This window comes from Pleurodeles waltl, chromosome 6 (genome assembly GCF_031143425.1).
Source record: "Pleurodeles waltl isolate 20211129_DDA chromosome 6, aPleWal1.hap1.20221129, whole genome shotgun sequence".
Taxonomy (NCBI): Eukaryota; Metazoa; Chordata; class Amphibia; order Caudata; family Salamandridae; genus Pleurodeles; species Pleurodeles waltl.
In genome coordinates, this window is record NC_090445.1 from 1,699,806,366 (window position 1) to 1,699,833,074 (window position 26,709).

General features: G+C 43.9%; 1 protein-coding gene across 4 annotated transcripts in view; it reads right to left on the reverse strand.

Annotated features, from left to right (window-relative positions):
- The window catches only part of ADAMTS13 (ADAM metallopeptidase with thrombospondin type 1 motif 13), a 177,071-nt gene that overhangs the window by 96,102 nt on the left and 54,260 nt on the right, over positions 1–26,709 (reverse strand). For all 4 annotated transcript variants that reach the window (XM_069241794.1, XM_069241792.1, XM_069241795.1 and 1 more), the window contains exons 7-16: positions 25,888–26,022; positions 22,233–22,383; positions 21,089–21,193; positions 16,353–16,504; positions 15,283–15,346; positions 12,662–12,788; positions 9,474–9,619; positions 8,533–8,653; positions 5,372–5,452; positions 5,100–5,281 (exon numbers count right to left, since the gene is read on the reverse strand). In XM_069241794.1, coding sequence (XP_069097895.1) covers positions 5,100–5,281; positions 5,372–5,452; positions 8,533–8,653; positions 9,474–9,619; positions 12,662–12,788; positions 15,283–15,346; positions 16,353–16,504; positions 21,089–21,193; positions 22,233–22,383; positions 25,888–26,022 — 1,264 coding nt within the window. The remainder of the gene's footprint in view (positions 1–5,099; positions 5,282–5,371; positions 5,453–8,532; positions 8,654–9,473; positions 9,620–12,661; positions 12,789–15,282; positions 15,347–16,352; positions 16,505–21,088; positions 21,194–22,232; positions 22,384–25,887; positions 26,023–26,709) is intronic.

The following is a 26,709-nucleotide window of genomic DNA, read 5'->3' on the forward strand; positions in this document are numbered from 1 at the left end:
GCGAGGTCCCTTGAACTCAGCAACTCTGTCCAAGTGACTCCCACAGTCCAGTGACTCTTCAGTCCAAGTTTGGTGGAGGTAAGTCCTTGCCTCCCCACGCCAGACTGAATTGCTGGGAACCGAGTGTTTTGCAGCTAGTCCGGCTCCTGTGCACTCTTCCAGGATTTCCTTTGTGCACAGCCAAGCCTGGGTCCCGGCACTCTAACCTGCATTGCACTACCTCCTGAGTTGTCCTCCGGCGTCGTGGGACCCTCTTGTGCAACTTCGGGTGAGCTCCAATTCACTCCACTTCGTAGTGCCTGTTCTGGCACTTCTGCGGGTGCTGCTTGCTTCTGAGTGGGCTCTTTGTCTTGCTGGATGCCCCCTCTGTCTCCTCACGCAATTGGTGACATCCTGGTCCCTCCTGGGCCACAGCAGCATTCAAAAACCCTAACCGCGACCCTTGCAGCTAGCAAGGCTTGTTCGCGGTCTTTCTGCGGGAAAACACTTCTGCACGACTCTTCACGACGTGGGACATCCATCCTCCAAAGGGGAAGTTTCTAGCCCTTGTCATTCTTGCAGAATAATTAGCTTCTACCATCCGGTGGCAGCTTCTTTGCACCCACAGCTGGCATTTCCTGGGCATCTGCCCACTGCCGACCTGATCGTGACTTTTGGACTTGGTCCCCTTGTTCCACAGGTACTCTCGTCTGGAAATCCATAGTTGTTGCATTGCTGGTGTTGGTCTTTCCTGCAGAATTCCCCTATCGCGACTTCTGTGCTGTTTGGGGGAACTTAGGTGCACTTTGCACCCACTTTTCAGGGTCTTGGGGTGGGCTATTTTTCTAACCCTCACTGTTTCTTTACAGTCCCAGCGACCCTCTACAAGGGCACATAGGTTTGGGGTCCATTCGTGGGTCGCATTCCACTTCTAGAGTATATGGTTTGTGTTGCCCCGATCCCTATGTGCCCCCATTGCATTCTATTGTGACTATACATTGTTTGCACTGTTTTCTATTGCTATTACTGCATATTTTGGTATTGTGTACATATATCTTGTGTATATTTGCTATCCTCATACTGAGGGTACTCACTGAGATACTTTGGCATATTGTCATAAAAATAAAGTACCTTTATTTTTAGTATATCTGTGTATTGTGTTTTCTTATGATATTGTGCAAGTGACACTAGTGGTACTGTAGGAGCTTCACTCGTCTCCTAGTTCAGCCTAAGCTGCTCTGCTAAGCTACCTTTTCTATCAGCCTAAGGTGCTAGACACCCCTCTACACTAATAAGGGATACCTGGGCCTGGTGCAAGGTGTAACTACCCCTTGGTACTCACTACAAGCCAGTCCAGCCTCCTACATTGGTTGTGCAACGGTGGGATAAGTACTTTGCAACTACTTACCACTTTGTCATATTGTACTTTTCATAAGAGAAAAATATACAAAACAAGTTCAGTGTATGTACACCTAACCAAAAAGTTTTGCTTTTCTCCTCTCACTTCTTTACCAAGTGCTGAAAAGTACCTCTAAAACTTTAAAAAAGTTCTTAAAAAGTTTAAAAAGTTTTTTTACCTGTCCTTTAAAAAGTTCTGAAAACTTTTTATCTCTTTTTCTGTCCCTTAAACCTTTTCTATCATGTCTGGTACAGGCCAAACTCTTGATCTGGCCAGCATAGCTTATGACAACCTTAGCTGGAAGGAAGCAAGGAGTCTCTGTGTAGATAGAGGTTTAGGGGTAGGGAAGAATCCCTCAAGACAACTGTTAGTCAATATGCTCATTGAACAAGATAAGACCTTAGTTGGCACTTCTGGTGAGAAATTAGCTGATGGTTCCCACTCTGATTCTGGGGCACCCCCAGTGAAAGATTTGGGAGGGAATCTTTCCAACCTGCCCCTCAGCAGGCCACCTAGCATAGCTGGTATTGATGTGAATTCACATCACAGTAATAGTGTTGCTTCTCATCACAGTAGAAGTGTTACTTCTGTAGGCCAGAATATTAGAGTGCCATCTGTTAGGGCCAGGTCTCCCTCTGTTCATTCTCACCATTCTTCTGTATCAAGACATGCCCAACCCACCCACCCTGATGACAGAGTGCTAGAAAGGGAGCTCAATAGATTGAGAGTGGAAGAATCCAGGCTGAAGCTCAAGAAGCAACAGCTGGATTTAGATAGGCAGTCCTTTGATTTAGAAAAAGAGAGACAGAGGTTGGGGTTAGGACCCCATGGTGGCAGCAGCAGTATTCCAAATAGTCATCCTGCAAAAGAGCATGATTCTAGGAATCTGCACAAGATAGTTCCCCCTTACAAGGAGGGGGATGACATTAAGAAGTGGTTTGCTGCACTTGAGAGGGCCTGTGTTGTACAGGAGGTCCCTCAAAGGCAGTGGGCTGCTATCCTATGGCTATCTTTCAGTGGAAAGGGTAGGGATAGGCTCCTTACTGTTAAAGAAAGTGATGCCAATAATTTTACAGTTCTTAAGAATGCACTCCTTGATGGTTATGGCTTAACCACTGAACAGTACAGGATGAAGTTCAGAGAAACCAAAAAGGAGTCTTCACAAGACTGGGTAGACTTTGTTGACCATTCAGTGAAGGCCTTGGAGGGGTGGTTACATGGCAGTAAAGTTTCTGACTATGAAAGCCTGTATAACTTAATCCTGAGAGAGCATATTCTTAATAATTGTGTGTCTGATTTGTTGCACCAGTACCTAGTGGACTCTGATCTGACCTCTCCCCAAGAATTGGGAAAGAAAGCAGACAAATGGGTCAGAACAAGGGTGAACAGAACAGTTCATACAGGGGGTGACAAGGATGGCAAGAAGAAAGATGGTGAGAAATCTCAGGATAAGCATGGGGACAAGGGTAAAACCAAAGATCCTTCTTCAAATCCTAAACACTCTTCAGGGGGTGGGGATAAAACTAATTCTTCCTCTTCTTCACAACCTGCACACATTAAAAAGCCTTGGTGCTTTGTGTGTAAAAACAGAGGCCATAGTTCATCTGCTTCTTCTCTCCTCTTCTGCTTTTGTGGGTCTTCGGTGTCCTCTCTCTTCTTAAATTATCAGGATCTGCTTCTCTGGTACCAGGGGCTTCCTTAAATACTTTATTTAGGGTGTTAGGGGTGTGTAGGATAGTCGCCAATGGGTTACTGACCCTTGGGGACACTATGCCCATAATTTGCCCACTTCCGGTGGGAAGTGGTCATAACCATGTACAAGAATTCCTAAGTTTGCCATCACAAAGATGGCTACTTCTGAAAATTTTTGTCCACCTCGCAGTAGCTAACCTTAGGGGTGGTACTGGCCTTGGGTTGGCATACTTGACTAGCTAATTTTCCCACCTGTCCAGGTGCCAAATGGGCTCTGGACATGAGTGGTGGCTTCCTCTCCTGTGAGGGAAGCCAGATTCTCACGCCAAAAGCAGCATCTTCTTTGAAGCTTGTCAGCCCAGGGAGGCTAATCAGCAGGTCATCCTGTGGGAGGGTGTGTTACACCCTCTCCCTGGAAAGGCTTTTGTTCTGGGCCTCCTGAAAGCAAAGAGCTCTGGGAGGCAAGACTCTTGTCTGGTGGTGGCAGGCTGGCTCAAACTGGTCAGCAAGCATACCAGAGGCTGGTAAGGTTTCAGGGGGCACCTCTAAGGTGCCCTCTGGGTGCATGTATTGATAACCCTATCACTGGAATCAGTGTGGGTTTATCAATACAACTTGTTTAATACCAACCATCCCTATCTTTAGTGAAACCACCTTGTATCTGGGGAACTCGTATTGACCTGTTTCCAGCACATGTATTTAAAATGGCTTCCCTGGTCACTTACTATGTCTGAGAATTGAGAAAGACATATCAGGGGCATTTCTGCTTTTGCAGATATGCCCTCACATGTAACATAATGCACTCTGCCTTAGGGCTGTAAGGCCAGCCAGAGGGGTGACTTACATATTTTGCATGCAGTTTTAGGAGACATGGCACAGAGGCTGTGTGCCATGTGGTGTTTTCACTTGTGTCTGCACTAAAACACGCAGCCTGCAATGGCAGACTGTCATTTGGTTGGTAATGGGTCTCTTAGGGTGGCACAATTTGTGCTGCAGCCCTTAAGGAACCTTTTTAGTACCTCAGGCCATAGGTACCAGCGGGTACCATTTACTAAGGACTTGCAAAGGGTGCTACAATTTTTGCCATTTGAGGAAACAATTGTACAGTTTTGGGGGAAAGCACACTGGCACACGGGACCTGGTTGGCAGGAACCACTGCACTTCACTCAAAGTTGCATCAAAGAACCAGGCAAAAAAGTAGGGGGTACTGCAAAAAAAAACATTCCATACAATCTGCATCTCAAAATCTTATCACCAGCATTTCATCACATGTATCTTATTTCCTCATCATCTCTATGTCAAAATTTTATCTGCAGCTCCGTGCTACTTTATTTTAATATAATTGCCTTATCACTTACATTTCACCATGTCACTGCCTGAATCCCGCTGCATATGACTAAGGGCCAGGTGTTGCAAAGGTTTTTACCCATTCTGTGTCTATGGGAAAAAGTGTTTGTACATATGGCCCTAAATGTGTTGCCTCTTGTAGTTGACTGCCTCAGTAACTGTAACTTACCATGCCATAAGCTCTATCTCCACTCCTCATCCCCCTTATCCATTATCCTTTATGTATGTATCTTAACATCCCACATCTGTCTCTCAACCTTCTAACAGATGTATCACTATCACCACTTGCATTTTATCTTATCATTATCTCTATCCCACAGTCTTATCACCGCTATTTGAATATGTATTACCCACTCTTTCTCAAGGTAGCATCACCTCTATCACATCTCAGTTCTATTTGAGCATGTCATCACCACCTCGCAAAACCCCATCAGCTGCATCTCAGTGTGTCACGCTTCCAAGCCATCATCCCATCACCTGTATCCTACAGCGTCATCACCTGTATCTCTGTGTATCATTGCATTCATCCTATCACCTCTATCCCAATGCCTCATCACATGTATCTCAATGTATCATTGCATCTGTACCATCACCCCATCACCTGTGTCCTCATCAACTTCATCTCATTGTATCATTGCATCTGTGCCATCATCACATCAGCTGTATGCCAAGGCCTCATCACCTGTATCTCGATGGGTTCCTGTGTCGGGCCATTAATTAGGATCTCTTCCCTGTGTGGCAGTTGGTCCTTTGTCAGAAACAGTTGGTATTCGATCCGGATGTCCTCCAGGATTGAGGGGTATGTGGTATTTAGGGAAATGCTCCCCTTACCAGACACCACATATGCCCCTTTCATTTTGATGGCTAGGAGAGGAGTAAATATACAAAGATCAGAGCTGGCAGAGAAGCTTTATTAATGAGTGGTCCTCCCTGCTGAAGGCTGTCTGGACTCACCCAAATGTGTGAACATAGGCTTGCTGTTAGACACACGGACAGTGGTAGTGCCGGCCAACAAGGTCAAGAAGGTAACATATTCTGAAAAGAAAAGAATCAACAAGCTCTTTGGTCATTCAATAATACATTAGTGGCTTATGCAGAGATTGCCACACTTTGCAGCTCAGTAGGGTAAAGCTAAAGCATGTTAACTACTAAAGGTTCTGTTTTAGAAATGCTACATCCACATCATACTGCCGGAGCTCTCCTTGAGCCTAGGGGCAGTTTCAAACACCATGCTTCCAGGATGTCTTAGATGTCTCACTGTAGGCGTGGTACCAGAATATCATAGTCAGAATACTGACTGATATAATTAGTGTGTCCTAAGTATAATTCACAAATATATCACCCAGCAGAATTAATATTAAAAACACTACATCCAATGGAACTATATTTTGGTAAACACTATTTAGGAGATGGTTTTATGTCAGATTATTTTCTTATGTATGGTATTTTGATGTAGTCTTATGAACTTGTACATGAGACTCACTACAATTAAGGGTCCTTACAAGTTGTTGATGTTTCTGTGGTTCACGTCTTATTTGACTCTTTGTGCTAAGCTCATGCTATAGGTTATTGTTGGCGCTGGTTTTTGTCTTACACAGGTCACCTGGCCTTGCTGACGGACGGGACGTGGGCGCCAGGTCTGGCCTCGTGAACTATGCTCATACATGATACAGGGCATCTCCAGAGAGTGGTCATATTGCCCAGGCTGTGCTATGATCCTCCACCTTCTTAGGCTTGGTGTACGCTGTCAACCACACCATCCTGCCATCACAGCACAAAATCATTCTTGAAGTAATTGTGTCACATAATGCTAGTTCCATATCATGGATGATGAAAACCTATTATCTACACCATACCACTACCATGCTATAGAATACCATCATACACACATGCTAGAATCAAGAGAATTCTAATAAATATTGGAGGGCAGTGTAAAATACCATGCTAAGATCATGTTACAGAAGAATTCTTGCTCTCGGGATGATGTCTTTCACATAATGCTGGGCTCATAGAGTGGAATCATGCTTGGTGTTTTGCTGGTCATACTCTCCATGCGAGGACCCGGTTAGAGTTCTTGATGTTTGGTTATTGTCATGCACACTATGGTAGGACCACGTTGCAGAATCCTTCATGTTAAGATATTATCATAAACACCATTGGAGCTAGGGTTCTTTCATGTTATGGAGTCATTGATGGTGGAATCCTGTCCACACATACCATACAATGCTATGGAGTTACTTATGCTGGGGTACTATAGAATACCCTACATGACTATCATGTTACATAATCCATGGTGTTGTTTAGCTATTGAACATGTCATGTAAGGGTCATTTTATGATATTTTTGATGTTGGGGTACTATCAGACACTCAATTATAGGATCACGTTAATGGAATCTTTCTTAATACTGGGGTACTATCCGGTAGCCCGCTTGAGGACCATGTGACGGAACCGATGATCTTAAGATGCTCTTGAAGGACGTTAGGATTAACATGTGGAATCCTTGATGTTGGGGTCCTGCAAACATTGCACATTAAGGAATCATTCCCAATGTTGGGGCAGGCGGGGCTCCTCCGCAAGGGCGGAGGAGCGTCACCCCCTGCCAGCAACAGCAGTTGCAAACCTTTTACTACAAAACAATAATAAACTGTGCTTATTATCGTTTTGTAATAAAAGGGGTGTTGTAGTAAAAGGGGCGAGGCTACAAGCTGTGACGAGCACTGAGGGGAATGACTGTCCATCCCGGGGCGGCCAAACAGACATGCGCACTGTGCTCTCCCCAGCCCGGCACTGTGTTGACCGGCTGGGGAGAACATGCACAGGCTTCCAGTTTGCCTGGGAGCACCCTGGCTGGGCGCTCCCAGCCAATCCTAACGCTGCTCTGAGCAGTGTCAGGATTGGCCGCAGGGCAGGCTGGGAGCCTGTGGCTGCAGGAGAGAAGCGGTGCAGTGTTGGCAGCAGCGGCGGCGATGATCCAGGTAAGTGTCTTTTTTTTAAATTAATCCTCCCCATGCGCGCTGCCCCACTCGTACAAAGCACTGCAAGCCGCTCCTATGTTGGGGTATGTTCTGTGTGGCTCAGTTCCTATACCAATCACAACATCAAATCCTTCTAGATTTTGAGGTGCTGTTATACATACTAACGATGGTTGGATCATGTTACAGAAAGTTTCTAGAGAGGGTCACCTACTGTGCTCACCATATATGAATAACATGGGTCCTTCCTAGACTTGGATCACTGTTCTCCGCACCATGCTAGGATCATGCTATCATGGTAAGATGTCCTTGATGTTATGGTGCTGGCCTGCATATCATGCTAGGATCATGCTATCACGGTAAGATCTCCTTGATGTTATGGTGCTGGCCTGCATATCATGCTAGGATCATGCTATCACAGTAAGATGTCCCTGATGTTACGGTGCTGGCCTGCATATCACGCTAGGATCATGCTATCACGGTAAGATGTCCCTGATGTTACGGTGCTGGCCTGCATATCACGCTAGGATCATGCTATCACGGTAAGATGTCCCTGATGTTACGGTGCTGGCCTGCATATCACGCTAGGATCATGCTATCACGGTAAGATGTCCCTGATGTTACGGTGCTGGCCTGCATATCACGCTAGGATCATGCTATCACGGTAAGATGTCCTTGATGTTACGGTGCTGGCCTGCATATCATGCTAGGATCGTGCTATCACGGTAAGATGTCCTTGATGTTACGGTGCTGGCCTGCATATCATGCTAGGATCGTGCTACAGTCTGTGAAGTTGTGGTTCTGTCGTACACACCATTCTAGGATCTTGCTATTGAATTCTTTGTTATTTTGAGGTTCTGTACATAACAACCCATGCACAATGTTAGGTCTCTGCTGTAGTGTCTTGCATGATTTAGAATGGAACCTTTCTGGCCCCTCGAGGACTCTGTTTCAGTGTGACGTAATCGCTAGAATAGAATGTATGGAAGCTTGGTTTAGACAAATGGAGTCCACAAGTAAATGCAGGGGAATGAACTTGTGTGATTTGCAGCTCCGTGTGTGGCCTAGTTATTCAGCGGGTACCAGGCCGGGGAAGGTGCTGCACCTGCTGCAGGAGGATAAAGGACGGGTTCAAGCTTACCTCGGGCTCTGCCTTCCGTGAAGGATCCGGTGATGATAGTGCAGGTGGTGTTATCCCCTTCGCAAACCTGGCACTGATCCATGACCTTCCCAGAGTCCATCTTCCCATCACATCCAAACCGCTATGAAGGCACGGAGAAAGAGAAACAAACCGCATGTAGCATTTATCCAGGCAAACTAACAGGGAGTGCCATTTACCGAGAGAAACTAGGAGCTAGACAGGTTTGTAGGGAGAGTGAGAGAGGAACTCTATGAAGAACAGAAACAGAGTAGGTGGCAGAATCAACTATGGACTGATGGACTGAGTGGAACTGAGGATTGGTAGATATCGGTAGGAAACATGCAAGACTGAAGTGGAAAGAATTGGTTGACACAAGGGGGGAAGGAAAGAGTAAACATGAATGGTAAAATGTACAAATGGACCAACAAAGGGATGAAGAGTTAGACAGGAGCATACATGGATAGGTGGACAGACTGGAGTTCATAGATAGACAAAAGTGGCTTGAAAGGTGGCACAAGAGAAGATACATGGATAGATAAGAAGGCTTGATAGAAGGAATGAATATATGGAGGAAGGTGACTATAGATATCAGAAAGAGTGGAGTATGGCTGTGTGGATGAAGTAACATTACAAGATAGGCAGGGGGTTGGAATTACTCGTTAAGTATTGGGACAAATAGGGATGAATGTATGGATGGATAAATAGGTCGGGTGGATGGATGTAATGCCTATGGGCAAGGAGTCAAGGAATGAATGTTTATACACTTGAAAGGGATGGAGTAGGTTAGATGAATAGATAACTGAGAGGGCCAGTTTGATGGTGGAAAGTGATGAATGAGTCATATACGAAGGACGGACTGTGACTTTGCTTCTTATTTGTTTAATTCGGTCTGAAGCTCATTGCTAAAGGTAGAGGTGACATCTTGGCAGAGGTGCTCTTACCCTGCAGCTCCCAGCCACACAAAGGTCAAAGGCCGCACTTTCATCAGCTCCCTCTTCACACCTCGTACCGTCCAGAAAGTGCTGTCCTCGGCTCACCATGAAGCTCTTGCCTACTGCCTTGCACATAAACTGGCACAGGGCATGACCTGAGAGAAAATACACAGAGACGAACATAAGTCCTTCAAGGATTATGCAGTCAACCCATTTTCTGTCTGGTATTGGCACTTGGAATCAACAGGATCCAATGTTTACCCCTGCATTTTTAATAATATTGCTGTATTTTACCTCTATACCACATTGTCTCCATCGCTTTTCATGGGATGCTGTTCCAGGAACTCACTCCTATTTCTGATTCTTCTTGGTATACCACACCCTGCCACTTATCCCCATCTCATATTAAGACCTCCAGCTCCAACAGTAGCCTTCCGAAGGAAAATTGCTTTACTGTGTACAGTGCTTATCCTGTTTATGATGTAATATGAATATTTATCATATCCTCCGTTCCGCCCTTCGTCCAGGGCATGCATATTTCACTTGTCGAGCCTCTCCTCTCCTCAAGGTGTGCCTTGTTGCATGAAAGGATAACCACAGTGGTTTTTGAGAGTGGACAGGCGATGGACCGTCATTGATTAGCGGAGTTCGATGATGCACCACGGATAAACTGACCACTTGGAGGGAGGTACAACGTACTGTTTGATCTTTCTTTCTCATTCAAGTGGAATGGGAGGATCTGAAAATCTCCCTGAGGTGTTGGGGCACACATACCCCTTACCAATCGCAATGAAACGTATCAATGGTTTACAACTGCAGTTGCAGACCAGTTAACTTACCAATGCCTCAATGCAATATGCAATATGGATTTTTTGTATTCCAGTTCAGGGAAGACCTGGCCTTGCAGTTCGGGTTGGACTTTTCCAACCCTGAGTAATTACCAGCAGCTGGGATTAATTCGAGCATTCCATCCATCACCCTTGTGCATACTTCTGTGCAGTGTCCTAAGTGGGACGGGTGTGGCCAGACATGGCTTGGGTTGCTTGTGTTCCGCTTCAGGGAGGACCTGGTGTAGCAGTTCGAGCTGGACTGTTCTCATTTTAGCAGGGTAAAGACTGATTTGCCTATGGCTGGGTCCAAACTGAGGTGGCATGGGGTGCAAAATAACTAGGATGCAGCCCGAGTAGTTACCAGCCTCTGAGCTTAATTTAAGCATTCCATCTAGCACTTTTTGTATACTTTAGGGTAATTAAGTAGCAGCACAAGATGGATACGTTTTTTCCTTTGGTAGCACTCTTTCGGGTGAATAGTCTATCCAACCACAGACTGCTATCTTTCTAATTTCCCTAGGTGATTCACTCGATACAGAATATTTTTCCAGCAATTGCACATGCATGCTAATAGGTGGCACAATCGAACTCTGTTGTGCTGTTGTGACCTCTTTCCACTCCCGGAAGTAGTGTCAAAGAGCTGAATGTACGTGCTACTCATTGACAATAACCTCATATAACGTCTTCAACAAAATTAGAAGTGAAGCATCAATAACAGACTGAGAACTGTATAAAGAATCCAGCCTGGAGCCACAGGTCAGAATAGGGATGAAACGGGGGTGAATATGCAGTTAGACTGAGTATTCACCAGATAGAGTGTAGCTAGAGTTCAGCAACTTTTTCTTTTGATGGTTATTTCTAACCACAGATTCTTCACCTTTTCACCACATACCAAAGGAGTATCTCCCAAAAAGAGGAGGGTGTGAGGAGTGGACTTCACACCAGAAAATCCTGAGGATGGCATGGGCAAAATAACGCTACTCGCAGTTCTGTGAGTCAAGGCAACTATACCTGGTGAAAGTGTGGATAGACACCCATGTAACCTCCAGGCACATGTCACTGGAGCACCCCTGGCCAGGGCCTCCTCATCATCATCTCCATCATGTGGACACTTCAAAGGGCCTTTACGGCACCAAAGACAATGGTGCCAAGGCACTGGCATAGAGTCCTCTAATACAACTGGTTGTGTCTTAGTGATCTCATAATGAAACACTGGCCAAGACCTAGAGGATATACAGCTTTGTCTATTGCTCCATGAAAGCCTTCGCATGCAACGTGAAGAATTTGTCGCAAGACTTATAATAATGCTTTCACCAAAGGCAGATGTCACAAAGGTCCTTAACTGACATATTTTTCCTGTAGGTGTGGTATGCCTTGAAGCATGTACTCTTTTGGAGCGACATCCCTAAACCTACTGTCACAAAACAGAAATTTAGAACTTCACAGTTACTTAAAAGTCTGGGAAAGGAGCTCTGGATCCACATTGAAGGGTGCGAAATGAAAGGAACTGAAATCAGCTTGCAGGGCTGGTGCCTATATATGGCTATATGCTGTCACGCCTGAAGGCAGGATGAGAGAGGCCAGCCCAGAGACTGATGGAGCCACCTATCAGTTTCTGGATCCAGTCAGGGGAAATTTAACAGGTAAAGGAATCTGCAGTTAGGGTGACCTAACAAAAACTTTTTCAGCCAAAAATCAATATTCTATAACCAAAGGACATATGTCATAATCGATGCTAGGGACACGTAAGCAAGTATCCGGATAGTCAATCACGTAGGTTGTAAGAAAGAGGTTTATCATTTACAATAAGTCTTGGTTATGGATTACAGGTAAAATGGTAGATTGCCCCTCAAGGAGCAGCATCGTTCCTGCTCAGCCCACTCTCCAACTGACATTCATCCATGTCAGGGCACTCCTGTGCATTCCATGACATCACACTCACACTGGCTGAGCAGCAGGAAAATGGCAACGAAGGAGAGGAATGGGTAGCAAGAATTCATGTCACAACAACATACCATGAGAATGAAGGGTGTGGCTGAGCAGCAAAATCAGAAATTTCATATTGCAGTGCTACCTTCAACTGTAATAGCAGAAAATCTAGCACAACTTCACTGAAACATGGTGTAAAAGACCATACGTTGAAGCCACAATGGTGTGATCCTACTGACCATTTCTTAGCCCTTGCAACTCAGCAACATAGCTTTCAATTGTATGGCAAGATTGCCTAAATGGGGCGAGGGTCATTTGCATTGCGGCATATCCAATTTAAAACAATAGTGCATTTATAACTTTCTTGAGACACCCTAATGAACATCAAAAGAACACTTAGTGCAAAATTTTGCAACTTTGACATGCCTTTCCATTTACCTTTCACGTTATCAAGAGCGGAGGTCCACTTGTAAAAAGATGGAACTCCTGGAGCTAGGTACAAAGGCTTTGTGTCTGTAGCTGCACACTGTTCAGCCATAAATTGAGCTTGTGATGTTAAGCAGGCCTGAAAAAAGATAGAGGAAAAGGATGGAAGAAATACTGCTTCACATCTAAATTTAAAGTGTTAAATCACACCAGATCACAAGGAAGAGTCCAAGATGACGTGGCTGACCAGTGAGAAAATGTACAAAATCTAATTGTTAGGCTACCGTAGAAAAAGGTTACAGTCTCGAAGTTATGGTTGAGCTGAAACAGGAGGACCTCTGGTAGTTTGGCCTGAGCAAGAAAAGTGATTCCCAAAAGAAAATGTGTGAAGTGTTATGTTTAGTAAACCAATCAAACAATACAGTCGAGCAATACTGATCTATTTTCAATGTCAACATGACGTACATAAAAAAAGCATAAGAATGGACAAACAAAACTAAAATGACTAAAACTAGATAAGATGTTCAAATTATATCGGAAAGGAAAATTGGTCACCAATACCAGTTAATGTGAAATACAGGATTCGTAATAATTGAAAATTAAAAATACTTTTAAAAGCCTTGGGGCACTATTAAGAGTAAGACTGATGTGGGACATTTAGCAAAAAGTGGCGGATGTACTATCCATCCTATTTTGAGTGCATAAAGCTTCAAAAGACAATAAATTGGGAGGAAGGAAAAATATTTGGTCTATATCCCGCATCAGAAAAGTGCAAATACAGCCCTTAGTGTCCTCAAGATGTGAGGCAGTGATCTAGGCATCCAATTGACAAACTAAGAGTCTTGCTAGTCACACTGCACCAATTAATGTGTTCCCAGGAAAGATTTTACCTTTGGACTTGGAAAATAAATTATGGCGCTAAAAAAGCTAAGTTGGAACAACATGGAGCAAGAATGATGTTGCATCCCAAACGGGTACTAGCAGCTTGGCTACATATTTCACAAGACTTTAATGACCACTGGACAGCTGGGTGAAAAATCAAAAATGATCAAAGGGCAGGGCAGGGCAAGGTGGACCTATGAGTACATGCATCCTTCCAGGAGAGAGTGGCCCAGACATAAATACAGTGGAGATGCTTTCCCTTGTAAACAAGCCAGTTGACCTTGGTTACTCAATACACCATCACATCCTCTAACACAGACCTTAATATTTTTGGAAGTAAATTCAATGGTATTTCCCAGCAGTTTATGGCAGACCAGGTGTTCCCATAAAACTGGAACAGATATCCAATCTTCTCCCAGGAAGACATCAGATAACTGACTATGCATCCCAATAGTCACCAGTTCCCACTGATACTTATCTTCCCAATCCAAACACTCAGGCTTTCAGGAGACTAGTTACCCATCAGGGAAAAAGCTGTCCAATGCAGACCCACACGCCTTTTGCCCTCAGGCAATAGGTGGAGAATCAATGAACGTCTACAGTTTGGAGTAAGTCACTGGAGCAGTGGTCATTGGCTGGAATATACCTCTTTCAAATTTCATCTGTCAAGCAAACTGGATTTTGCCTCATGAGACATTGGCAGAGCCAACCCCCGGTAGATCTAAATATCACATACTGAAGGAAAAAGGAGTGTGGAGTTTGTGTCAATTTTTAGGTAGAGGGAAGTTCATCTCCACTTCTCATGTTTAAGTCTTTGTCTCCCCAATTCAAGAGTGGGCTAAGCAGTGGTTGTTACACAGAAGCTCTAGCATGTTGCAATGGTATATCTCTAACCTAATACCAAAACATTGAAACAAACCCCATACTCCTGAATTGAAAATAAGAAGCCTGTGGACAGAGCAGCTCTCAACAGAGGCTGAAGAGCTGGGCAATACAAGCTTTCTTTGCAGAAGAAAACTAATCATTCACAGCTCACCTAAGCAACTTATGCGTTTGTTGTTGGACTGCTTCGAAGTCTGACATTGGCTGTTGGCCACATTAGGATAAATAACATGGACTGAGATGCCTCTCCAGCTTAGTAAATATAATTATCATTTTCAACTCAGCCTAGCTAATGGAAGTAAAACAATTTACATTCCCCATATTTCAAAAACCTAAATGGTTAACCAAAAAGATATCTCTCATTTGTTCTTTTCAGGATACATAAATAGACACATACATTTGTATAAATTATTACCACAAATATCCACTTATACATTTAGAGTTATTTAGACTTTTCCCTTCCATGACATATCTTACACCACTTGTCCTAACTTTTCACAAGGTTTACTCAGATAAAGAGATATACTTGCATCATATTGGGGATAATGATCCTAACTTCACAGCTCTCTAACAACTGTACTCCTACAGTTACCGATTTATCTTACTGTATACCAGTTATTAAGTTTTCATTTACCACTCCCGATTCCATGCCCGATCCAACCCACAGAAGCAGAAAATACACTGAGAATGAAGCCAAGTGAAATTTACATGGAACACATGGTGGCTGAAGTGTGCTTTGCAGAACTCATTCCACAGCAGTTGTCCCCAACCTACAATTCTAAAGCTGAAAGGGACGTTCAGAACACCAGGGTGGAGGGGATTTCTAACAGTAAGAAACAATTCCTTAAACACTGAGTAAGGGCACATACCTGAGTATTGCAAATCTCTGCCTGAAGGTCAGGACCGTCACAGCCGCGTCCTCCAAAGGCCGGCCTGAACACAGCATGAAAAAGTGATAATACTTTAGATAGGAAAGCTTTTCTAGATTTGCATTATTATTTAAGCACCAAGGCATAGCAGTGCTTTCTGTGTAACTGACTAAGAGCCAGTAGAGAACATGAGTTCCTTAGATCAAGGATAATTTAGAGTGCGGCAGAGCAAGAGAAGTGCCATAAATCGGCCCTCCTCCCACCCGCCAAAGTCATTGTTTGCTCTCTCTGGCTAGTGTCAGGGGATGCGCAGAGTGGGTTCAGTTGCATGTTTGCTTGCTTTGGTTATTGTATTGTGCTGTTCTACTGTACGGCACTGCTGATACCCTTTCAGTTGAGTGCACTCTATAAGAATGCACACATAAATAAACAGGTACTGGGCTTCTTCACGATGGAGCCTTCACTGGGAGACCTTTGACACGACAGCCATCCAACAAAGGGTCCTTCGGTCATCCAGAGCTTGTTTAGGTCAGGGCCACTAGATTGGCTGTCCATGACCACCCGTAAGGAAATCTGCTAGTAGGCCCCTTGAGCAGGGGAAACAACTCCCTGGACTTTAGGGCGCTTGTTTTCAGTGTTACAATACGTTCAGCACATTCATTAACATAGAATGTGAAGTACCAGCTGAAAAGGCGTAAGGGACGGAACTACAATGTAACGGAACTAAGGGATTCAGGAATGTAACTGAAATAAAATTCAGTCCAAGTTCTATCTAACTTGTTACAAACTTAACTTCTCTCTTAGTCACTGCAAGGCCTTTTGACTTCTGACTAGCTCTTTTTCATATCAGCCTCCTAATTAGCACAAATGTGGCCCTCCCATAAGCGTTCACATCAAAGAGGCAGAGGAGGGCTGCATTGGACTCTAAAAGGCCATCTTCACTAATGGGATTGAGGTGCGCAGTACAAAAGGATTGCAGGGCTTCACGCCAGAGATTGTTCTGAGCCCCTTCTGTGATGAACCAATCTGCGGTGAAAGCTTTATAAGAAGGCGCTTTCACTCATGCATACCTGGGGTTGTTGCACTGCCGCCTCTTTGTAATGACGCCGCCTCCGCAGCTGCGGGGGCACGGGGCAGTGGGGCTCCAGCGGGACCAGGCACCGTGGACAGGGGCGACCGGGTTCAAATCCTCCATAGAGCTGCAGCGCCCCTTGTGGCACCACTGAAATGAAGAACATAACTTGACATGTTAGTGTTAGGAGCATTACATGTACGAATGCTTGGCATATCCAAACATGTGAACTCCAAATAGTGTGCTATGGGTAACGTATGGTTCTGTACACACTGTACTATTGTACTGCAATCTTAGTGTAGTTATTCACAAAGTATGTAAACTATGCATTATTCCTTCCATGTACTTAGTGCAGTCATACACAGAGGCTACAAGCATTACACTATTTGTTTCATCCCCTCATTAAAGTTATAAACATACTATAACAAATGTGCTATTTGTACTGTGTGCGTAGTGCAGCCAGACACAGACTGCAAACACGGAGCTTTGCCACAACACATATCAAATACAAGTGTTTAAAGAATCCAGACACACAGATTGTACTGTTTGTAACATGCACTTAGTACAGCCAGACACTGAGGGACCAACTCACAAAGGTAAACCTAGAGCTGAAATCTACGTTTAGAGCTGAAGTCTAACTTTAGAGCTGAAGTCTAAATTTAGACGAAGGTATACCTGGAGTCGAAGTTGAGACCTGAAGTCTAAAGTTAGACTTCAGGTCTATAATTAGACATCAGTTGTGTGTTTACCTTTGTGAATTGGGCCCACAGATTGCGAACACTGTACTCTTTGGAACATGTCTTTAGTGCAGCCAGACATGCAGATTGACAACATTGTCCTGTTTGTAGCTTCCCCTTACTAGACAGACATCCTATAAAACATACATTTTAGCTTTCACCACATATTGCATCTGGCATCTTTAAGTCTTATTTCTGTGTATTTAAACAAACACCACATATGTAGTGGCTCCATGATGGCAGTTGATAAAAGAGGTCCCGCACAAAGGCCCAATGTCACATTGATTGATTGATTGATTGATTGCACCAACAGATACTATAGATAGGCGCTTACTATATTCCTCCAATAGATGGTTTTAGTGATGAGTCTACTACAGTGAAACAAGAAGGGCCCATTGACGTCTAGTCGGGGCATGGTACTGCCCCATCTGTGCAAAACTACAGTCCTCTGCAGGGACTGCCCACCACAAAATAACTGTGATTATATCTTCAAGCACATTGTTTGTTAATCCTACCTTTCCACTAACTGTAGCACCCAATTTAGCTAAAGGACGAGCAATTTTGTCCCTCAAACCGTGCCCTGCTTCCTACAGTCAAAAGTTAATGGTAGGAGTAGCGGCTTGCACATTGTCTTGATACACGAAACAACATTATATTTGTCTCAGACTATCAAAAATCCCATGTGTAAAAGAAACTGTAACTCGTATAATTGGTCATATTAATTGCAGATGTTAATGACGGAATCTACTTTAACGTAATAGTAAAGAAATCAGTTTTCAACAGTGTGGTAAGGCAAAGCTTCTGAAGCAGAGTATATTGTAATAAATGTGTGTGTGTGCACTGAGATCTCTATAACAGAACAGCTTTTTTAATGTATCCTTTTACCAAGCACCTAACAATACATCTTTAACAACTTCACAATAACATTCTCTGAGTCATTACACAAAATTCTACATTCAGTATTAGTAGGACTGTAACTTTTAAAGTCTCAACTCTGAGTGTTCTTCTCTGACCATGGTTCTAAGGATCCTCTCCAGGCACCCGCATAGTTTTCCCCACATCATGTTCCACTTTGCTTGGTGCATCTCCAGGTGCAACACAAATCCACTGCTCATTCACTGACCTTCTTCTCTATTCTTCATTCTAACAAGTTGTCATTCAAAGACATTCTCTGAACTGGTTCTACCTCTTGCCCCTCCCCTCAGTCACTCACATTCCTTCCCATCTATACCCATGTGTAGTCCAAATCTGTCAATTTTCCAATCCCGTCAATCCACTTCTCTAGATCGTCTACTACTTTTTCATCCGCTCAGGTGGTTCTACTATGAGTCTCTTCTTCTAACACCCGTTCTGTGAGGTCTTTCTCCCAGGTCTCTTCAGGCCTCAAGGATGAAGCCAGTGTATACGGCTATATGGCGCTAAGCTAGAAGCTTCCAACCTACATCTCATTGTATTGTCTTTGGGTGACGATACTACTGCTTTGACAGTGAACTGTGGAATATTTCCTGTGATGGAATGCAGTTTACTCATAATCTCCCTCCCCAATATTTAACTAGGATTGTACAGGACATCATTTGTATGATGTTTGGGCCTTCTTCCTCAAATCTAGACCAATACCTTGATTTATAAGGATCATTTTTTTCTTAGCTTCAGAGGGGTCAGATAGGTCCTATAATCTGATATTTCTCGAAATCACTTTGCATAAAAATATCGCTCTCCACATTCTATGTATATTATCGGTTCTCAATTGCCCATGTCCCATTGCTGTCTGACCCTCATTAAACCTCTTGCCTTATCTGTTGTCATTCCTTCATAAAGACTGGAGTCTAGTTTTGATCTCGGTCCTAGCACAAGCATTGCAACCACTGTTTTTGTGGGCAAAGGAGTCTCCAGAAAGCCTGTGCAAATTTCCATTGCCAATCATGCCAATGTAACACTTTGCAGGGACTGACGTGGTCCAACACCAAAGTTCTCCCACGCCTCTTTAAATGTAATGCAACAATCATATGTGTAGAGCTGTGTCAATATGAAGCAGCCCCCTTCTTTCCACTGCTCCACCAGCATGTGTCTGCAAACATCTTTAAATGGTTGCTGGCACCATACCTCCACATCTGGGGTGCATGTTGATTTCAAGAGTAACAGCACAGGCATGAGAGCGCATTGCTGTACCAAAAGCTTTGCAGCACAAGTATTTACAAGTTGTACACCCCATGCACCTCTGCCCATGAGGAGTGTGGGGTCTAGTGGGTCTGGCTGTATCTCCCTCATCTGTGCCATGAGTGGGCCATGGCTTGACGCTGCATTTTTCTTGGTGCACTTTGGGCCTTTGACTCCCGGTTGATGAGGTCTTGGGGTTGGGGTAGCAGCACTACTTTTTTGCAGCTACTGCAACCAGGCCTCACAAAAGGAACATGTTTAGGTTCTTGGCAGTACTATGCAGAATACCACAAAGCCACCTACAGGCCAGCCATGTACATCATTTGTGGACTCCAGATCCCTAACCATTATTTCATGTAGATCCCGAGGTTGGTTTTACTTTTGAATACACCTATCAGCACTAGTTGTGAAGACTTTCAAAGTTCCATTTTGTTTACCTATAACTTCCTGGGTTTTTCCTTCCCATTCCAGGTTACCTCACATATGGATGTGTCTCGAGAGTTGCAACACTTGTTTTTAGCTGGCTGTTTACTAGAAATTTGCAGGGTAGGTTTTCTCCTCCAATGGAACTGAGTGATCCAGTCTTCTTCTCCGACTTGTCCGTTAGAGTGAAAATAATTTTGCATTGCTCAAAAATACTTTGCAAGAGCAAAGGCAAACTTAAACCAGGACGAAAGTTCATAAATGGTGAAAATTGGGATTTCAGTGGCATAAATAAGACTTTGCGCACTCCTAGACAGAAGCACTTGACCCTGGAAGTAGCTTGGTGTTGTGACAACCTCTGCTCTGCAGTTCCAAGCAGAATGACAAGCAAGGGGGGGTCACACCCAAGGGTAGGGATTCTTAAACCAGTTACTACTACAGCAATTAGTCCCATTCACAAACCAGGAGAGTGCAATTTGCATGACTGGTTTGCGAATAGTAATGCAATTTGCGATGAGACCTTTGCACTACTAAGTCATATTACAAATTGTACATTCTTGGATGCTCGCAAAAATAAGCTGCCTAATGAATATTAATGAGACAGGTCGAAATTTTGAACCTGTGATCGGCTGTAAATGCAGTGATGAAGGTTAACAAAGAACAGAGGTTTTCATTTCCTGTCTCAGAGTGAAAACATTTCTTTAAAGCAGCCTGTGTCCATTAACGGGCCTGATGCTACTTTCCCGCTTCGGAGGACGCGGAGAGGATTCTGCTGTAACTTTGAAGTGGCGCTATATGGTCAGTAGTTTGCAACTGCAGTTGTGGCCCAAATCATGGAAACTTTCCTCTCAGAATCGCAGATAGGAGTGACCCCCTTTGGCGAACCTTCCTATTTGCTATTCAAAAAGGGTGACAAAAGCCCATTTATGAGTCAGAAAGAGGTTTCCAACTTGTGAAAAGGCTTTTGTAACTAGCCACCAACTCCTGAAATTGTATCATCAAAAGTCTAATTTATGCCACTGAAATCCCGATTTTCACCATTTATGAACTTCCGTCCTGGTTTAAGTTTGCCTTTGCTTTTGCAAAGTTTTTCTGAGCACTGTAAAATGATTTTCACTCTAAGCAAACCCATCCTAGATAGAAACAATATACAGACTTTTTGCTGCATGTTAATCCCCTGTTTTTCTAAGCGCATGTCATGTTTGCAGTATTTTTCTTGTCAAGCTTAGCGTTTGTGACATAAGTTGTTTTAAGAGATTACAATTTTCACGTGAATATGGGAAAAACGTAAAAGTTCGACATTCTCCACAGAACTTCATGAAGACTGAACCCCTGCACGCTCCCCCTCCTCGGGTCCTGGCACACAGAACACAAAGAGATGCCACATGTGATGGACAGACTTCTTCAGAGCGTTTACCTTGTCCGAGCCACACTCAGTCCCATCCAGAAGTGGAACAAGAATCCGGGTGCAGCTGGTCTTCTCGTTGGCGTTGCTGTGGCAGGACAGCACTCCGCACATGTCCTGCAGGTCAGAGAACAGCACTGAAATCAGCAAGAAGTATAAGTGCAGCATCAGATAAAACAAATTTCAGGTGAGGAAAAGAGAAAGGACCGGAGGAAGGAGAAATCATGGGAGAGTGACGATTAAGAGAAAAAAAAAGATTAAAGGGACAAAAGGATTCAAGAATGCAAAAGGTTAGGGACTAAGGCCCTCATTACAAGCGTGGCGGTCTCAAGACCGCCACACTCACAATGGCGTTGGACCACCTCAGTCAGGGTGGTCCGACCCCCCTATGATGACTGTGGCAGATGGGCCACGGTCTGACCACCGGCACTGCCAGGTTGCTACCTGTCGACAGCCTGGTGGTCTCGGCGGTCGCAATCCACCAGGGAAGCACTGCGGGCAATGCTGCCCTGGGGATTACGAGTCCCCTTTCCGCCAGCCTTCGCATAGCAGTCTCACCGCCATGCAAAGGCTGGCAAACAGGGGGTGTCGGGGGCCCCATGGGGGCCCCTGCACTGCCCATGCACTTGCCACGCATGGGGCCCCCACGGACAGCCCCGTCACGCATTTCAATACCCTAATTACAGGCAGTGAAAAACGCGACGGGTGCTGTCGCACCCGACGCACCACAACATTGCCTCCAGCTCCATTATGAGCCGGCGTCAATGTTGTGGTGAGTTTTCCACTGGACCAACGGATGCAAACACTGTTTTCGCCCACTGGCCCAGCGGAAAACTCCCAATGGGGCGGCCAGCATACCGCCAGCACTGCCGGTATGCTGGTTGCAGCGCCTTCGGTGGTCTTCTGTGAAGACCGCCGAAGTCATAATGAGGCCCTAAGTGTGCAGGGAGAGAGGGAGGAGGGAGAAATAAATAAAGAACAATAAAATAAAAGAATTTAACGGATATAAAAGACATTGCTAATGCACCCACATTTGACTGCTATAGTAAAGGATCCCCAAAGCACTGAAGCAGCTGCAATATGAGAGGCAGCACTTTACAAATATAAAAATATATGACATAAATAAATGCTGCTTTAGATACACTCCCACAGGTACCAAATCATTTCTGCTGAAAGTGCAGGCCATGGCCAAGCTTCCGAAGGCGATTTTGCACTGGTCGTCAGCCCCATAGTAAAGACCAGGCTTCCAGCCAGCGATGCTGGCCTCCATATTGGGCAGGTCATCCACACAGCTCGCATGGCCACCACTGTGAAGGAAAGGCAAAACAGACAAATGAGTGGCCCAAAACTCTGCAAAGTCTCACGTAAACAGGTGGTGATGCCCATGGATTGGCCAGTCCCCAGGAGGTGCAGCTAGAGGAACAGGCCTAGGAAGCAACCCCTCTCCACAGCGAAACATGATACACGCAATTGGTGGGGGGGAGTGGTTTAAAAAAGATCCAGCTCCCCAAGGTCCTGCCATTTGTTTACAGCAGACCAGGAACCAAGAGAATGCCAACAGTGTATTTGCAAAACATCAGCTCTGTCATAGGGCTTAATACATTTCACAAAATAACACAACGTTTTCCATTTTCATCTCAGAAGCAATCTCCTATTACTATTGTATTAGCACCTTAATTTGGTAAAAAGGATTCAGGGTTCATAGTATCACTCAATAGTGAATGAATGAATGAATATCTCTAGATTGAATTTTTTTCTTTATATATATTTTATGGATCAGAGGCAAAATGTCCATTCGCAAAAAGTGATTGCAATTTGTGCACCCACTTTTTGTGAATAGAAAATAATTCTGTGAACTGACCTGTGAATTATTAGGTCAGTTCACAAAATTCCAAATCTGGCCTACCTGATCAATATTCATGGGGTCGCTTGCAAATTGCAACTCACTAGGATTTGATGCCATCAAAGTGATGGTGGTCTGATGGGGCCTGGACATCACCACATCTGTGATCACATTTAAACAAAGAAAACCTTCTTTTTTTTTTAAATGCCAGTTTTCCTTAAAGAAAACATGGCTACATTTGGGAGTAAAAGTTTAATCTTTGTTAAATGTGTATGAGCGTTGTCAGTAATCCCCTAGATCACTGCCTACTTCGCAACATACTTTGGTTTTGTTTCACAAACACAAATATTATGCAAATATTTTACCATCCCAACTCGGGTGTCTGTAACTTTTCAGTGTTTTATGACCAGATTACTCTCTCAAAACATTGGTACATATCATTACAAACTGCTATTTGGAAGGGACGCTAGAAACATGCCTCTTCCAAATAGTGATTTGTTGTGCCTTTCTAAACCCATTCTGTGACTTGGTAATCTGGTACTGAATTGCAAAATGCGTTTAGAACATTAAAGCTGTTTTGCTGTCATGAAACCTATGACATTGTAACGTGCAACTGCGAAACGGCTTTTTACATCTGGTCCCTAATCACTGTCTATAAATAGTCAATCAAATAAATCAATCAACCATGTATTTGTAAAGCGTGACGTCACCCGCGAGGGTATCCAGGCGCTGAATAGCTTCTAGCATCAAGTTGTATCTCACAAGTCGTAGGATCTCCATGAGTTAGGCCACACTGTAAAGCTTGAAGTTTATATACTTTTATATTTTGACGGCCCGAAGAAGCTGTATTATCGATCTGTACCAAGAACTTGAAATACAATAAACACATCAGGCATGATTTAGATTTCGGTGGAGGAGAAATCTGTCACCGTTGTGATGGAGTCACCCTTCCACGCGAATCTAAATCAGGCTCGTTATGCTTTGAGTCCAGCAACAAAGATTTACTTAGAATAAGTGTAAACAAATAATTGTAATGTGAATCTGTAAATAAAAACCCAGACCTGCAAACAGCTCATCATGTCAAGATTTTCTGAAGTAAGAATCATGAAGAATATATATATGACATACCTTCAAAAATCCATTCACACTCAAAAAAAGTGTACTTATTAGCTTTCTTAAAAATCTCAGGGTGATCTAAATGCCTCGTGAGCCAACAGCTTGTCAGATGTGGAACCAAGAAGTTACAATTCTCAGCCTTCTCCGGGGCAGCTCCATCTTTCTGGAAGTCTCCACCAAAAGGCAACCAAGGTCTTTGAAGACCTTGTTCACTTGTGCAAAAGAATAAAAACTCACCTGTTTGATTGACCTTTAACCCCCTTCTCTTATTTTCATTTCCTCCTGATCCCCACTCTTCGGCTCTTCTTACCTCGGCCCTGTGTGCCATCTCTTCCCTTCTCTTCTTTCCTTGGTCCGCTTGCTAGCTGCCTTTGCTCCTCTCACTCCCTCCCCCCCCCCCCCTCCGGACAGATGTTTGTCCACTTCCTTCGATGCTCAATTTAATGTAAATTCTACCTTCTGATTCTTTGTCTCCCATGTTATTGTACAGAGATGTTGGTCACTAAGATGTTCAAGTTACAGATCCCCTCTCGTTGTTCCTTCTGACACCTATCTTGGGTCGGTTGCGCTACATAAGATTGTGAAATAGATAATATGAATTGTTTTCAGCATTTTATACTTCAATTCTGCAGCTTATAAATTCTGTAATTTACCCACCATTATCACACTCAATTGCTCTACCTCGGAAGAAAGAACGGCTGAGTCAGCAAGGATTCGGACTTGTGGCGTCCAGATTACCTCCAACTACAGAAGAAGGAATTTACCTTCTGGGGCATTTTGTTAAGCACAATTTCATCCACATTTCTGAAACATTTTGTTTGGGGGAGAATGCCTAATTCTTCTGATTTTCCTTGTTTTGATACTTGTTTTGTTATCTTTTCTTTTCCGTGCCACCTCACATCCGCCATCTACACACCTCGGTTCCCTCCTCCACCTCCCTGTAGTAAAGCTGTATCACAATAAAAACTGGAGGTATCACAAGAGCTAGTGTAGATATGAAATCAAAGAGGACAGACTTCTTATTAGAGAGCACAAATATATTGAATTCTACTGATACCTCATGACGGGGCAGACATTATACGAAAATGGGGTGATATCACAGCGCATGTATGTAATATAGTATCAATATGTGCAGAAATAACATTGATTAAAGATATCACAGGACTGAGGGTAGCTATCAAATCAAAATGTGCAAATGTATTACAGAAGCAAGTGCCAATGAAAGTGAAGATATCACATCACACGGTGTAGATAGGAAAGTGTGCGGATATTTCTCAGTGGGTGCGGACATCAAATTAAAGACTATGTACATATATTGCACTATTGAATATAGATATAACATCAGTATGTGCAGATATCACGTTAAAGATTGTAGGCATCGCATGAGCAACAGTAGACATCAATTCAAAGAACCTACATTTTAATAGGAGGATGCAGGTAAATAAAAGTTTGCAAATATCACAGATATCCTATTAAAGAGACTAGATATCAAAAAAGGTTTGTAGATACCACTTTAGGGAGTGAAGGTATGAAAGTGTGTTTTGTGTGTGTCTTGTGTTTCAGATCTAAGCTTGTGGTTATCATATTAGAGAGCTTAGATATTACATCTATGAGGATAGCTTTTGCACAGGGTAGTTTTAGAATCTAATCAGTGTCTGCGGATATCACAATAACGTCTAGAGCTACCACATCATTGAAAGACAAATTCACTTTTAGACAGATTGTAATGACTGCGATGATATCACAGCGGAACAACATCATATGAAGTTCTGCAGTTGCAGCACTGGACAGTGAATGTACCACAAGACTGGTGAAAGTGTCATGTTAAAGAGTGCCGGACACTCTACTCTACCTAATGAAGCTGTGGAACTGCTCACGGCTGCACTGGGACCAGGTAAGGTCCACGCTGTTGTGGCTGCCCTCGGAGGCCATGATGTGGCCGCTCCCACTGCACGCATTGCCCACGCTGTCATGGTTCACTCCGAAGCTGCAATTACAAAGAGAAAGTCACCAACCTCCCTAAAATGGATGTCACAGTCCTGCCAAGACCTACAACTCCAATGCAAGCACCTGAAAAGCCCAGGTATGGATTTTATTATTCAAGCTGTGTAGCAGTGGCTTCACAGGACATAATATTAGACTTCAGTGTCAGATGACCATGTGCATCACCGTTCAGTGGCCATACATGACAACATAGTGCAGTGACCAACAGAGGGTGTTTAAGCTCGGAACATAGCTGGTCCCGCAATCAGTAGGTTCTTTGTACTTCTGAGTGTGGGTCCAAAGTTGTACACGTCCTGCGTCTTTATCGTATCGTTGATACCAGAGTATCTTCAGAAGGAGATAAAATGGTATACATGCTTTCCATCTCTGTTTCCACTCAGCCCCTTTCATGGGGACACATTGCATGATGGATCTCACCTCCTCATCTCCATGGAACCACAAGACTCTTACATGACCCATATGTACATGGTGGAATGCACTTTATAATGTAACAGGACCATAAAGAAACATGAAGGCTGGGCCTGGTGACTTTATGAGTTCATGGACCTCAAAGGGGAGAATAAATATCCTCATTATGTCCACTTCAGAATATTTTGGGCTAGATATATTAAGGGAGGATTCGCAAAAAGGGGGCGTGATTTGGACACCAACCTTGTTGCGAATCCTGTGG